Source organism: Pantherophis guttatus, chromosome 9 (genome assembly GCF_059756535.1).
Source record: "Pantherophis guttatus breed Tessera chromosome 9, ASM5975653v1, whole genome shotgun sequence".
Taxonomy (NCBI): Eukaryota; Metazoa; Chordata; class Lepidosauria; order Squamata; family Colubridae; genus Pantherophis; species Pantherophis guttatus.
The window spans coordinates 24,106,589-24,119,988 of NC_142071.1; the positions used below are offsets into that span (position 1 = coordinate 24,106,589).

The 13,400-nt window shown below is 41.8% G+C and overlaps 1 protein-coding gene across 9 annotated transcripts in view; it reads left to right on the top strand.

Annotated features, from left to right (window-relative positions):
- The window catches only part of NTM (neurotrimin), a 1,048,866-nt gene that overhangs the window by 906,403 nt on the left and 129,063 nt on the right, over positions 1-13,400 (top strand). For all 9 annotated transcript variants that reach the window (XM_087875664.1, XM_087875663.1, XM_087875662.1 and 6 more), the window contains one exon: positions 9,681-9,806. In XM_087875664.1, the coding sequence (XP_087731790.1) occupies positions 9,681-9,806 (126 nt within the window). The remainder of the gene's footprint in view (positions 1-9,680; positions 9,807-13,400) is intronic.

A 13,400-nucleotide genomic window follows, 5' to 3' on the forward strand; every position in this document is an offset into this window, starting at 1 on the left:
GTACAATAGTATTTCTGTTCATGAAACTAGAGGATTGTATACGCAGCTGACCTACATACAAGGAAAGGTTACAGGGTGAAAATCTGGTAGATGTGTAGCAGAAGTAATAGCAATAGCAATAGCACTTAGATTTATATACTTCTTCACAGTGCTTTACAACTCTCTCTAAGCGGTTTACAGAGTCAGCCTCTTGTCCCCAACAATCTGGGTCCTCATTTTACCCACCTCGGAAGGATGGAAGGCGTGACTCAACCTTGAACCAGTGAAACTCGAATTGCCAAACTGCAGGCCATTGGCAGTCAGCAGAAATAGCCTGCAGTACTGCATTCTAACCACTGCGCCACCACGGCAATAGCACTTAGACTTATATACCACTCCATAATGCTTCCCAGCATTCTCTGGGTGGTTTGCAATGTCAGCCTATTGCCCCCAACAATCTGGGTCATTTTACTGACCTCAGAAGGATGGAAGGCTGAGTCAACCTTGAGCTGTCAGGATCGAACGCTTGGCTGTGGGCAGAGTTATACTGCATTCTAACCAGGGGTGAAATCCAGCAGGTTCTAACAGGTTCTGGAGAACCGGTAGCAGAAATTTTGAGTAGTTCGGAGAACCGGCAAATACCACCTCTGGCTATCCCCAGAGTGGGGTGGGAGTGGAGATTTTGCAGTATCCTTCCCCTGGAGCCAGGTGGGGATGGAGATTTTGCAGTATCCTTCCCCTAGGAGTGGGGAGGGAATGGGGATTTTGCAGTATCCTTCCCCCAGGAGTGGGGAGGGAATGGGGATTTTGCAGTATCCTTCCCCTGGCACTCCCACCAAGCCACGCCCACCAAGCCACACCAATGCCCACCAAGCCACACCCACAGAACCGTTAGTTAAAAAAAATTGAATTTTACCACTGATTCTAAACTTAGAAATGAAGATAACCCAGCCAAGGATTGTATTTTCCGACAACTTTGAAAGCTGTATAGCAGAGGCTGAACATTTTCCTAGGAGCCCAGATATTAATCTCTTGAACCTGTAGGGGACTGTCTTATCCTGCAAGACCTTTAGTTAAGGTCCTGGCTCCAGCTGGCTTCAAGGACTTTCATTTTCCAGTGTTCTGTAAGAGGAAGGCAGAAATAATCCAGTAATTCCTTTTTATCCTCAGATTTTATTTCGCCTACAGTACTGGGTCCATCTTTGCTTCTGTTCTCTAACTGTGAACCTACCAAGTTAGGTTGCCCTGTTCCTACAGTTGCCCCAATTTACATCCGCCTGTGATGAGATCTTGGAGATCTTCAAGACAAATTTACTCTTGCATGGGTTTTTTTCTTTGTTTTTTTTAAATATTTTTTATTAAACAGTTTTTCTTAAAAAAATAAAAATATCTCTCCTATCTTAATATATCTTTTATGCATATATTTCTAATATATTATATATAAACCATTATATGGTTTATTATATATATATATAACCCAGGCTTCCTTAAGAGTATAGAATTGAGAGGAAAAGATGAATAGAAAACCCATGATTTTCTGGCTGTTCCCCACAGAGAACTGCAGTCTTCAAGATTTTTTCTTTTATTTGATTTATATGCCACCCTTCTCCAGAGACTCAGGGCGGCTTACAATGCGTTAAGCAATAGCTTTCGTACTTTTGTATATTTATACAAAGTCAGCTAATTGCCCCCACAATCTGGGTCCTCATTTCACCTACCTTTGAAAGGATGGAAGGCTGAGTCAACCTTGAGCCTGGTGAGATTTGAACTTGCAGTAATTGCAAGCAGCAGATGTTAATAACAGTGCTTTAGCGTACTGTACTACAGGCTCTTTCTTATATTATTCTAATTGTTTTATTTACATTTGACATAAACATGTACTCAATTTCCTTTCCACTATTTTTATTTCTTCCCATTTGTTCATATATTTCTCCTCCTAATTCAACCGTTATTTAGTCTTCCCTTGTCCTTTTTTCCCTTTTCCTCCAACCATTTATACCATCTCTCCCAGACTAGGTAGTATTCTGTTTCCTCTTTTTCTTGTATCTCCTTCATAAGCTTATCCATTTCCGCACACTCCATGATTTTTCGAATCACATTGTCTTCTGATGGTATATTGTTATTTTTCCAGTTCTGGGCATAAACTATTTGTGCTGCTGTAATTATGTGAATGATTAAATATCATATTTCTTTTTCATATGACCCTGAAATTATTCCCAGTAAGAAAGTTTCTGGCCTCATTTCTATGTCTTGATTTATAATTTCTTCTATTTGTGTTTTAATTTTTTGCCAGTATTGTTTCACCTTATGACAAGGCCACCACATGTGATAATATGTTCCCGTCCTCAGATGCATGAAGCAAAGCTTGCACACTAATAAATCAATTGGTCTTCAAGATGGTAGAAGTTTCTTTTTTAGTCTTTCTTCAAAACTCTTATTTGTTCCCTGTAGCCAATTGTGGATTTTTTTACATCCGGGGTCGGCAACCTTAAACACTCAAAGAGCCACAAAGGTCCTAACCAGAAGCCCCCTGTTCAATTCTGGAGCCGACCGAAAGTCCAGTTCCCCCACCATAGTCTCAACCTAGCACGGCATTCTTTTTCCTCTACCTGTCCTAACTGAAAACCCTATCAATAGTGGAGCTGACCGGAAAACCCGCCCCTTGCCACCTCTTCCTGGTGCGCTGTGCTTTTCTTCCCCATAACCGGCAGCTCCTCTCAAAATTGTGGCGGTGACAGGGAGCCACAGCAGAGGGATGAAAGAGCCACACGTGGCTCCAGAGCCACGGGTTGCTGACTCCTGTTCTACATCAACTTTCATAAAGTCACATAGGGACCTATATTTCACATCCTACTCTTTTAGAGTCCTACTTTGGCTACCTTGCCATGGAGTCAAGTGTCACCACAAACCAATATCCATGTCTAAATATGTCTAGGAGCCTTGGTAGTACAGTGGTCTAAAGCACCCTGTTATGAAGACCAGCTGCCTGCAATTACTGCAGGTTCGAATCTCGCCAGGCTCAAGGTTGACTCAGCCTTCCATCCTTTCTAAGGTAGGTAAAATGAAGACCCAGATTGTGGGGGCAATAAGCTGACTTTGTTTAAATATACAAAAGGATGAAGGCTATTGCTTAGCGCATTGTAAGCCGCCCTGAGTCTCCGAAGAAGGGCGGCATATAAATCAAATTAAAAAAAAAAAATGTTTGCCCCATAAGTATAAGTATAATTTTATTTCTATACCGCCCTTCTCCCGAAGGACTCAGGGCGGTGTACAGCCTATTTAAAAACACAAGAAAAACATCAATTAAAAATTTAAAATTATTAAATAAATTCGGCTCAGTTTAAAACCCCAGAAATTTAAAATACCCCAATTTAAAATTATTATGTTGATAGCCCGGCCTGGCGGAACAACAGAGTCTTCAGTGCACAGTGAAATACCCGGAGGTCGGAGATCTTACGTATTTCTGGGGGCAGTTTATTCCACAGGGCTGGGGCTCCCACAGAGAAGGCCCTCCCCCTGGGTGTCGCCAGCCGACATAACTTGGCCGATGGCACCCTGAGGAGACCCTCTCTGTGGGAGCGAACTGGCCGGTGGGAGGCTATTGGTGGCAGAAGTCGGTCTCGAAGGTACCCGGGTCCTATGCCATGGAGCGCTCCCCTACTTAAGCCCATCTCCTACTAAAGCCCATTCTACTAGCTTGCTCCTTTGTGGTTCTCTAGCGTACCGTTAGAATATTAGCTCTTGAGTCAGAAGCCAAGAAAATGAACTCCCAATAGCCTCTCCAGGCATAGAGTAATTCATTACTTACCTTGATTTCCACTTAAAATGTACTTTAACTACACTTCCAGCTACAAACCTTAAATCACCTCGCATGTTCGCAGAAAAGTCCATCATTTTTTATTTTATTGCCAAGTGTTGGCATGACATAATCCTTTCCTGAGCGTCTCCGAGTGTTTTACAGATCAATAAATTACTTACTTTGTGTCAAAGGCAATGAATGCAAAGCCGCTGTGTCCGTTCTACATTTATCCAGCTTCCTTGTTAAAAAGACTGGACAGGTGACTGGCAGATGGATGGGACATAGGGAACGAATTGCGGAACACAGATTCCAAGATATTAAAGTACGGAGGATCCTTCTTTTTGTGGGGGGTTGATGTGCAAAATCTATGGATTTTCTCTGAGTGGTCATAAGCTTCATTTGAATTACCTAACTTTGTACAAATAAAAGTATTGGGAAAAAATATTGAGAAAAATACAATAACAATAGCAGTAGCACTTAGATTTATATACTGCTTCAAAGACTGATTCCTTCCTTCCTTCCTTCCTTCCTTCCTTCCTTCCTTCCTTCCTTCCTTCCTTCCTTCCTTCCTTCGCAATAATACTTAGACATATACCACTTCACAGTGCTTTACAGCTCTCTCTAAGCGGCTTTACAGAGTCAGCATATTTCCCCCCAACAATCTGGGTCCTCATTTTACCCACCTCGGAAGGACGGAAGGCTGAGTCAACCCTGAGCCCATCATTGAACCCTAGACTGTTGACAGAATTAGCCTGCAATATTGCATTCTAATTGCAGGGAAGGGAAGGGAAGGGAAGGGAAGGGAAGGGAGGGAGGGAGGGAGGGAGGAAGGAAGGAAGGAAGGAAGGAAGGAAGGAAGGAAGGAAGGAAGGAAGGAAGGAAGGAAGGAAGGATTGTGGTGGCACAGTGGTTAGAATGCAGTATTGCAGGCTAACTCTGCCAACTGCCAGCAGTTTGATCCTGACCAACTCAGGGTTGACTCAGCCTTCCGTCCTTCCAAGGTGAGTAAAATGAGGACCCAGATTGTTGGGGGTAAGTGGCTGACTCTGTAAACAGCCTTAGAGAAGGCTGTAAAGCACTATGAAGCGGTATATAAGTCTAAGTCCTATTGCTATTTAATAATTTAATTATAGATTCAAATATATGAGCATCTCTCAACCAACGGTCCCCATGTCAGGTAAATAAATATCAGGACGTATGCAAGACATGGCTATGGGAACTTAAATTTGCTAAGGTTTTAGACTAAGAGGGAAGAGGTGTATAAATGCTAAAACATCATGGAAAAGAAAACCCAGGTTTTGAAAATGTTAAATGTATGATGGGACTGATGAAATAGTATGCCGAGGACATATGGACAGGAAGGGATAGATGGGATTTTTTTCTGCCCTTGGCTCATATTCTCATAAGCAGAGTTTTATCGACACTGCTAGGTGTATTCTCCCAAACCGTGTGATCTGAGAGAATATAATTGGTATACAATCCATTGTGAATGAGTTGATCCATGAATGAGTTTTTATCTGTGGGCTGTCAGACTCTTGAATGAAAAATAGCTCTACAACAACAGAGCACGATTGACGTGAAATAAGTTCAAATGGTGCAGTAGGACTGAATGTTTGTCAGCAGGATTCACAGAGCTAAGGATTTTCTTTTTGTCTTTCACTGTGTTGGGGGGGGTGCATGAAGGGAGGCTCAGCCAATCTCATTGTACACATGTTGTACTCTGACAATGAAGGTTTGAATTGAATTGATCCAATTACCCAATTAAACATACTTAGAGTTTATAAGGGGACGCGGTGGCTCAACGGCTAAGACGCTGAGCTTGTCGATCGAAAGGTCAGCAGTTTGGTGGTTCGAATCCCTAGCGCCGCGTAACGGGGTGAGCTACCGTTACTTGTCCCAACTTCTCCCAACCTAGCAGTTCGAAAGCATGTAAAAAATGCAAGTAGAAAAATAGGGACCACCTTTGGTGGGAAGGTAACAGCGCTCCGTGCGTCTTCGGCATTTAGTCATGCCGGCCACATGACCACGGAATTGTCATCAGACAGCGCTGGCTCTTTGGCTTAGAAACAGAGATGAGCACCGCCCCCTAGAGTCGGGAACGACTAGCATGTATGTGCGAGGTGAACCTTTACCTTTACATTTACCTAGAGTTTATAAGCGGGGAGCTTATCCACCCATTCATCCTTCTGAGTTATTTTTGTCTGGGAACAGTTAGAATATAACATATTTTAAAAGGCTAGTATGCAAAATGCTGCCTCTTCTTCTTCTTCTTCTTCTTCTTCTTCTTCTTCTTCTTCTTCTTCTTCTTCTTCTTCTTCTTCTTCAACTTCCTCTTCCTCCTCCTCCTCCTCCTCCTCCTCCTCCTCCTCCTCCTCCTCCTCCTTCTTCTTCTTCTTCTTCTTCTTCTTCTTCTTCTTCTTCTTCAACTTCCTCTTCCTCCTCCTCCTCCTCCTCCTCCTCCTCCTCCTCCTCCTTCTTCCTCTTCCCTCTTCCTCCTCCTCCTCCTCCTTCTTCTTCTTCTTCAACTTCCTCCTCCTCCTCCTCCTCCTCCTCCCCCCCCTCCTCCTCCTCCTCCTCCTCCTCCTCCTCCTCCTCCTCCTCCTCCTCCTCCTTCTTCTTCTCAACAAAAATAATTATGGGTAAAGCTATGAACAGAAATATTATTATATCTTGGATGAAAGTTGATGATACTTTCAAGGCTTGGCCGAATTGCTTTGAGGGCCATCTCCATTTCTGTTGCTTATCCTTCTGCAGGAAACTAATCTCTATTGTGGTTCAATAAAACCACAGTGAATGGTCCATTATATTGAGTCGAATCACTGGTCAATTTAATCCAACATGATGATCATTGACCAACTGTGGTTCTCCATAGTTTCCATTAAGAAATTCCCCTGCAAAAATTGAGGAAGCTAAGGTTTTGAATGTCACATTCTGTATGCGATAGTAGTGAATATCTGTACAGGTAGTCCTCACGTTATGACCAGAGTTGAGCCCAAAATTTATGTTGCTAAGTGAAACATTTGTTAAGTGAATTTGCCCCATTTTGCGACTTTTCTTGCCACTGTTGTTAAGTGAATCAGTGCAATTCTTATGTTAATAACATGGTTGTTAAGTGAATCTGGCTTCCCCGTTGACTTTGATTGTCCGAAGGTCACAAAAGCTTTTCACGTGACCCCCGAGACACTGCATAACCATCATAAATACGAGTCAGTTACCGAGCAGTTGAATTTTGATCATGTGGCTGTGGGGATGCTGCAATGGTCGTAAGTGTGAAAAACGGTCATAAGTCACTTTGTTCATTGCCGTTGTAACTTTGAATGGTCACTAAATTAACTGTTGTAAGTCGAGGACTACCTGTAGTTTGGGTGCAGAATAAGGATGGAGGTTGGTTCTCCAAGCTTGTGGGTTGGTCCTATCACAAAGCCCATCACAAGACCCCCACTTGACACAACCCACACCTGACCCATCACAAGACCCTCACCTGAGGTGACCTCCCCATCACAAGACCTACTGACCATACAAAGCCCTTATAACCAGAAGAACAGAAACACCGACATCCCCTAAATTCTGCTGAAGATGTTTACCTAGTCTGATAATGAAATGTTTGGAAACCAACTCACCAGCTCGGAGAATGAACTTTTTTTTTTTGCTTTAATTTATATGCCGCCCTTCTCCGGAGACTCAGGGCAGCTTACAATGCGTTAAGCAATAGCCTTCATACTTTTGTATATTTATACAAAGTCAGCTTATAACTCCCACAATCTGGGTCCTCAATTTACCTACCTTAGAAAGGATGGAAGGCTGAGTCAACCTTGAGCCTGGTTTGATTTGAACTTGCAGTAATTGCAAGCAGCAGATGTTAATAACAGTGCTTTAGTCCACCGTACTACCAAGGCTCCTTCACCCTCACATTCTGTATATCACTACTGAATGGTGGCCTCTCCCAAAGAATTTTCAAAAATTATACCCTGTTTCCCCAAAAATAAAATCCAACCGGAAAATAAATCCTAGCATGATTTTTCAGGATGCTCATAATAACAACATTTTAATACTGTTTTTTAAATTTTGTATGCTTTGTTTTTACTTAGGCTGTGCACCGCCCTGAGTCCTATTTGGAGAAGGGCGGTATAGAAATTTAAACAAACAAATAAATAAATAAATAAGCCCTACCTCCAAAATAAGCCCCCGTTAAGATTGTCAGTCATAATCAGTCATTCAGTGTGTCATCTGGATGTTTCTTCAGTGCCGCCTTATTATTATTATTATTATTATTATTATTATTATTATTATTATTATTATTATTTATTGGTTAATCTTTAGTGAGATTCACAGCCTTTGAGGCTGGTTAATAGCTCAGCAGCTCGAGTCCTAACCAAGGACCTAGGAACTGTTAAGGTATCGTCGGAGGATGTAAGCTGTTCCGAGTAAGGTGGTTTTTTGTAGAGTCAAAATGTTCAAGTCCGGCAAATTTAGAATTTCTAAATAGCGGGGTAGCCCTTTGGGTATTGCTCCGAGGGCTCCAATTACAATCGGGACAACACACGATTTCTTTTTCCACAGTCGCTCAACTTCAATTTGCAAATCCCGGTACTTTGTGATTTTTTCTTGCTGCTTATCTTCAATCCGTGCATCACCAGGTATTGCAATGTCAATGAACCATACTTTTTTCTTTTCAACTATTGTTATGTCAGGTGTGTTGTGGACCAAGTGCCTGTCAGTCTGAATCCTAAAGTCCCACAAGATCTTGAGTTTCTCATTCTCTAAAACTTTCTCAACCTGATGTCCCCAGTGGTTTTTGCTGTACTCAAATCCAAACTTCTGGCACAATTTCCAGTGAATGATCTTAGCAACACGGTCATGGTTATTATTATTATTTTTATTATTATTATTATTATTATTATTATTATTATTATTCCTCCTATCTTCATCCTTTCGTAATATTTTCCATTCTTTTGTTAGAACATTCTCCCCACAATCCATTTATTATAACATTCTCTTCTTTACTATTAATATATTTGTCTATATCTCTTCTCTAACCAATGATAAAATTATCTCCATATCTTAAAATATTTATTTATTGTTTATTTATTTATTGGTTCGATTTATATGCCGCCTTTCTCCAGAGACTCAGGGTGGCTTACAATGCGTTAAGCAATAGCCTTCGTACTTTTGTATATAGGGGGGCTTTCGGCCCCCTCTAAGTGGTGTTCTTTTTTATACAAAGTCAGTTTATTGCCCCCACAATCCGGGTCCTCATTTTACCTACCTTGAAAGGATGGAAGGCTGAGTCAACCTTGAGCCTAGTGAGAATTGAACTTGGAGTAATTGCAGGCAGCTGGTGTTACTTAACAGTACTTTAGTCTGCTGCGCCACCAATATAAATATTCCATATCCTCTCTTTCTTTAATTATCAAAGTCAATTTATTCATTTCTGCACAGTCTAAAATTTTCTTAATTACTTCCCTTTCTGAAGGGATTTTCTCTGCTTTCCATCTATGCGCAAATACTATCCTCGCTGCAGTTATTACATGTATAATCAAATATATATTTTCTTATTAATTTTCTCTGGTAGGATACCCAATAGGAACAGCTTCGGTTTTAAGTCAATATGTTGTTGAATCATTTCTTCTAACCATGTTTTAATTCTACTCCAATAGTTTCTGGTTTCTGGACATGTGTTTGTTTGTTTATAAAATAAAAAACTTTTTGGGGAAAAAAAAGATTGTCAGTCAGATGGTTGCATTTAGTACCGTATTTCCCCCAAAATAAGACCTAACCAGAAAATAAGCCCTAATGCGTCTTTTGGAGCAAAAATTAATATAAGACCCGGTCTTATTTTCGGGGAAACAAGGTAGCTTCCATAATTCTTGGGTTGACTTTCTTCCTTTCCTTGTCCTTGCAGTACCTCCCAAGATTGTTGAGATCTCTTCGGACATTTCCATCAATGAAGGTGGCAACATAAGTCTCACCTGCATAGCTACAGGAAGGCCAGATCCAACAATCAACTGGAGGCATATTTCACCTAAAGGTAAGATAAACTTTTAAATGATTCCCTCCCCATCAAAATCCTGGTGTTGGAATGTTGCTACCTTACATAGTAGGATTCCTCAATGCCAGATGTCCATTCTTGACAGCAATCTTATTTGCTTTATTTATTTTAGCATATTTCCTGATCTGAGGAGTCATTGTGCCTTTGGATATTAATTCCTTAGTGCAGAGGTAGGCAGAGGTTATGGGTTCTACTTTATTTTTCTTCCTCCCTCCACCAGGTGTGAAATGCTACCGGTTCGGACCGGTTCGGGCGAATCAGCTGGGTGCACAATTTATATTAGCTAGAATTATTGGTTTTCCTGCTTTCTAGCTAATCTAAATCACGTGGCACAGCGGATTTCCCACCCTCTCACAGTTCTACTTACTTTTGCAGACTCGGAAGGCTTCAAAATGTTCCTTTTTTAGCGCTGCACTAGGGCGCACTCGGTAGTAGACTCACAGAACCGGTAGCAGACTTCAGAGGATTTCACCCAGTGGTAAAACCTAAAATTTGTTACTACCGGTTCTGTGGGCGTGGCTTGGGGGGTAATGTGACTGGGTGGGTGTAGATATTTATTTTTTTTTTACTTTTAAAACCATTTTTTCTACAACCTCTTCGGTGAAGAGGTTGTAAAAAAATGCTTTCAAAAGGCTCTGATGATCCCAGCTGAGTTGCCTGATCGGCAGAGGCTTTTTTTTTTCTTTTAAATGCCTCTAACGATCAGGCAACATCAGAGGCTTTTAAAAGAAAAAAAGCCTCCGACGATCAGGCAACTCAGCTGGGATCGTCAGAGGCTTTTAAAAGCATTTTTTTTCTACAACCTCTGAAGAGGTTTAGAAAAAATGCTTTTAAAAGCCTTTGACGATCCCAGCTGAGCCGCGCGATCATCAGAGGCTTTTTTTTTTTTACTTTTAAAAGCATTTTTTCGGCCGAACAGGTTGTAGAAAAAATGCTTTTAAAAGTAGAAAAAAAGCCTCTGATGATTGTGCAGCTCAGATGGGTATGGGAGGGGGGGCAGGGCAGGGATTTTTGCTACCGGTTCTCTGAACCACCCGCCTCCATCGCTACCAGATCGGGCGATCCGGTCTGAACCGGGAGCATTTCACCCCTGATTTCACCCCTGCCCCCCTCCCTTAAGATCCCAATATACACCAAGCAAAATATATATATGCAAAATAATAGCTGAGCTAAAAGATACGATAAGACAATTAACATCAGCAAATGGAACATCTGTGGCTGTCTCGGTATATTTGTTCCCTTCTGCTACACACAATTGATATGTAATGAGAGAACAAAGTATTTTGGTCCAGCCAGAACTGAATAATGTGGAGGAATTTCTTTGCAACAAATGTTTATGTTCCACAAGAGTGTCAGTGTGTCCAAAAAAAGAATGAGGAAAAATAGCAACAAGGCAAGCCAGATTTCCGGTCATTTGATTTCACCGATCAATTGATTTTCGATTTGAAAACTGGATTCCACTGAACATTTAAAAATGTGACGTGATTGAACTCAGTTTTTCTCCACTGAGAAGGTGAGATTATTTCCCACTGATAAGGTTTGCTGTTGGGTGTATTTGTGTGTGTGTGTGTTACAAGATGCATTTACCCAATCATACAGTCTAAAATGGGATAGACCAGGAAGGAGTCTACTGTTGTTGTTGTGGTGTCTCTGAGTGTTGTGGCCCGTACGCAGCCTGTGCAGCTAGTAGCTGATTCAGACAGCGAGGAGGCTGGTGTGGTGCTGTGCCAGCAGCCTGTGCAGCTGGCACTCGAGTCGGACAATGAGGAGGCTGGAGAAGATGTGGTGCCAGAGGCGGGGGATTCAGCCAGGGCCTTCAGAACCTCCAGAAGCTCCCTTAAGTGAAGAAGATGAAGAGGAGGAGCCTCTTCTCAATGCACGGATGTGCAGAGCTGCCAAAAGGCAGGAGTGGCTCCTCAGGAGGAGGTCTCCTCAAGAGTATGGCTTGGGGCTAATTAGCCACTCCCTTAGCCTATTTAAGGAGGAACGCCGACTGAAGCAATTTGCAGGGAACAACTTCGTTCACATACCTTCATGTCTTGTCTTGCTTATCTTATCAGCTTCCTGCAAATTGCTTCTGGGCATTCTGCCAACCATAGTAAGCTTTCAGTTATTATTCTTTGAATTCTTGGCGGCTGTTAATGCAATTAATTAACATCCGTTGTTGTAAAAGACTGGTTTATTCCATAAACTAAGGTTTGAACGGACTTTGTGTGTGCTGCGTTCTTTGGGGTCCGTAGCTGGGGCAGAACACTGAGCTCAAAAAGAAGGAAAGATAAAAAGGCCAGCCAGGTATATAAATTTCATGGATCGTAATGGCAGCTTTCAGTCAGATGATCACTACATTTTGCCTAAGTTACAATGGTTGAGTGAGCGGGATAAAATAGAGAAAGATTTTTGGAAGAAGCAGAAAAAAAGGCTGGAATATTTTGAGCCACATCTTCCTCTTGTACTTATTTTCTCATTCTGACAACCCATCTAACTTCACCCAATGCTCTACCTAATTGGTGGCACAGGATTCGTTTGTCATCCGTGAGCTTTAGCTTCAGCTGATGGGTTTCCCTTTCAAGTCTAGTATAATTTTCATTCTGCAAGGATGTTTTATTCCCTGTTATCCAACCAGGTTTTTATTTTTTACTTTTCTCTCCAAGAGCTTTCCTTGAGTTGAAATCAGATGTCTCCATTATGTGTAGGTTTTAGCTGCTATGGAAACACTGAAGCAACCAAGAGGAGAGGAGCAAGCTAATCAGATTTTTACCTGCAGAGTTAGGTAATTTTCTTGAGTAGCTTTGGCCTGAATTCATGTGGAGCTTAGGTGTTCTGAGATGGGAACACAGTCACCCTCAAATAATGATTGACCTGAGGATCTTTTTCTTCCATCCTGTCCAAAAGATTTCAAACTGATAGGATTTTACTAGGCCTTCCAAAAGTGTTTACATAACAAAAGATGAATCTTAGAAAATTCATCAATAATTGTGTCTCCGTTCTCACAAATATTTCACTTCTCCTGCGTTTCTGCTATCACATTTTCTAGTTCTCTGCAAAACTGTTTGCTTCAGCTTTCTGCCGTACAGTTCCATTGTCATCTCGCAAAGCATCCCTGGCCTGCTCTTGAGTTGCCATTGCCAAGGGGGATGGGAAAGTGACGAAGCAGCACGGCAGCCAAAAACAGAGGGCGCATTCCAGACATATCTTTCTCAAGGCTGTCTCCCAGGGTTACCCACAGCGGCCGGAGGGGAGTTATCTCTATAATCCATGAAATTGCTCCATTGCCAAATGTGATTAATGATACACCCTGGGGGAAGGGGGAAACAGGGTCATGATTGGGGTGTAAATTATGTGGGGTCAGAGCTGGCTTCACTTGGAATGTGCTGACATGAAGCTCCTAATAAATAACTGGATTTCTTTTGAAGCTTGGCTCGAGGCTCATGATTTAATTAGGGCATCAGTCGGAATCCTGACAGCAAGCCAACTCTGACCCCTTGTAATTTACTTTTACATAATTACGTAGTATTGTTTACGTATTAAGGCCTTTTTCTATGGTCTTTAAAGCAAAGCATTGGATAAGTGAAT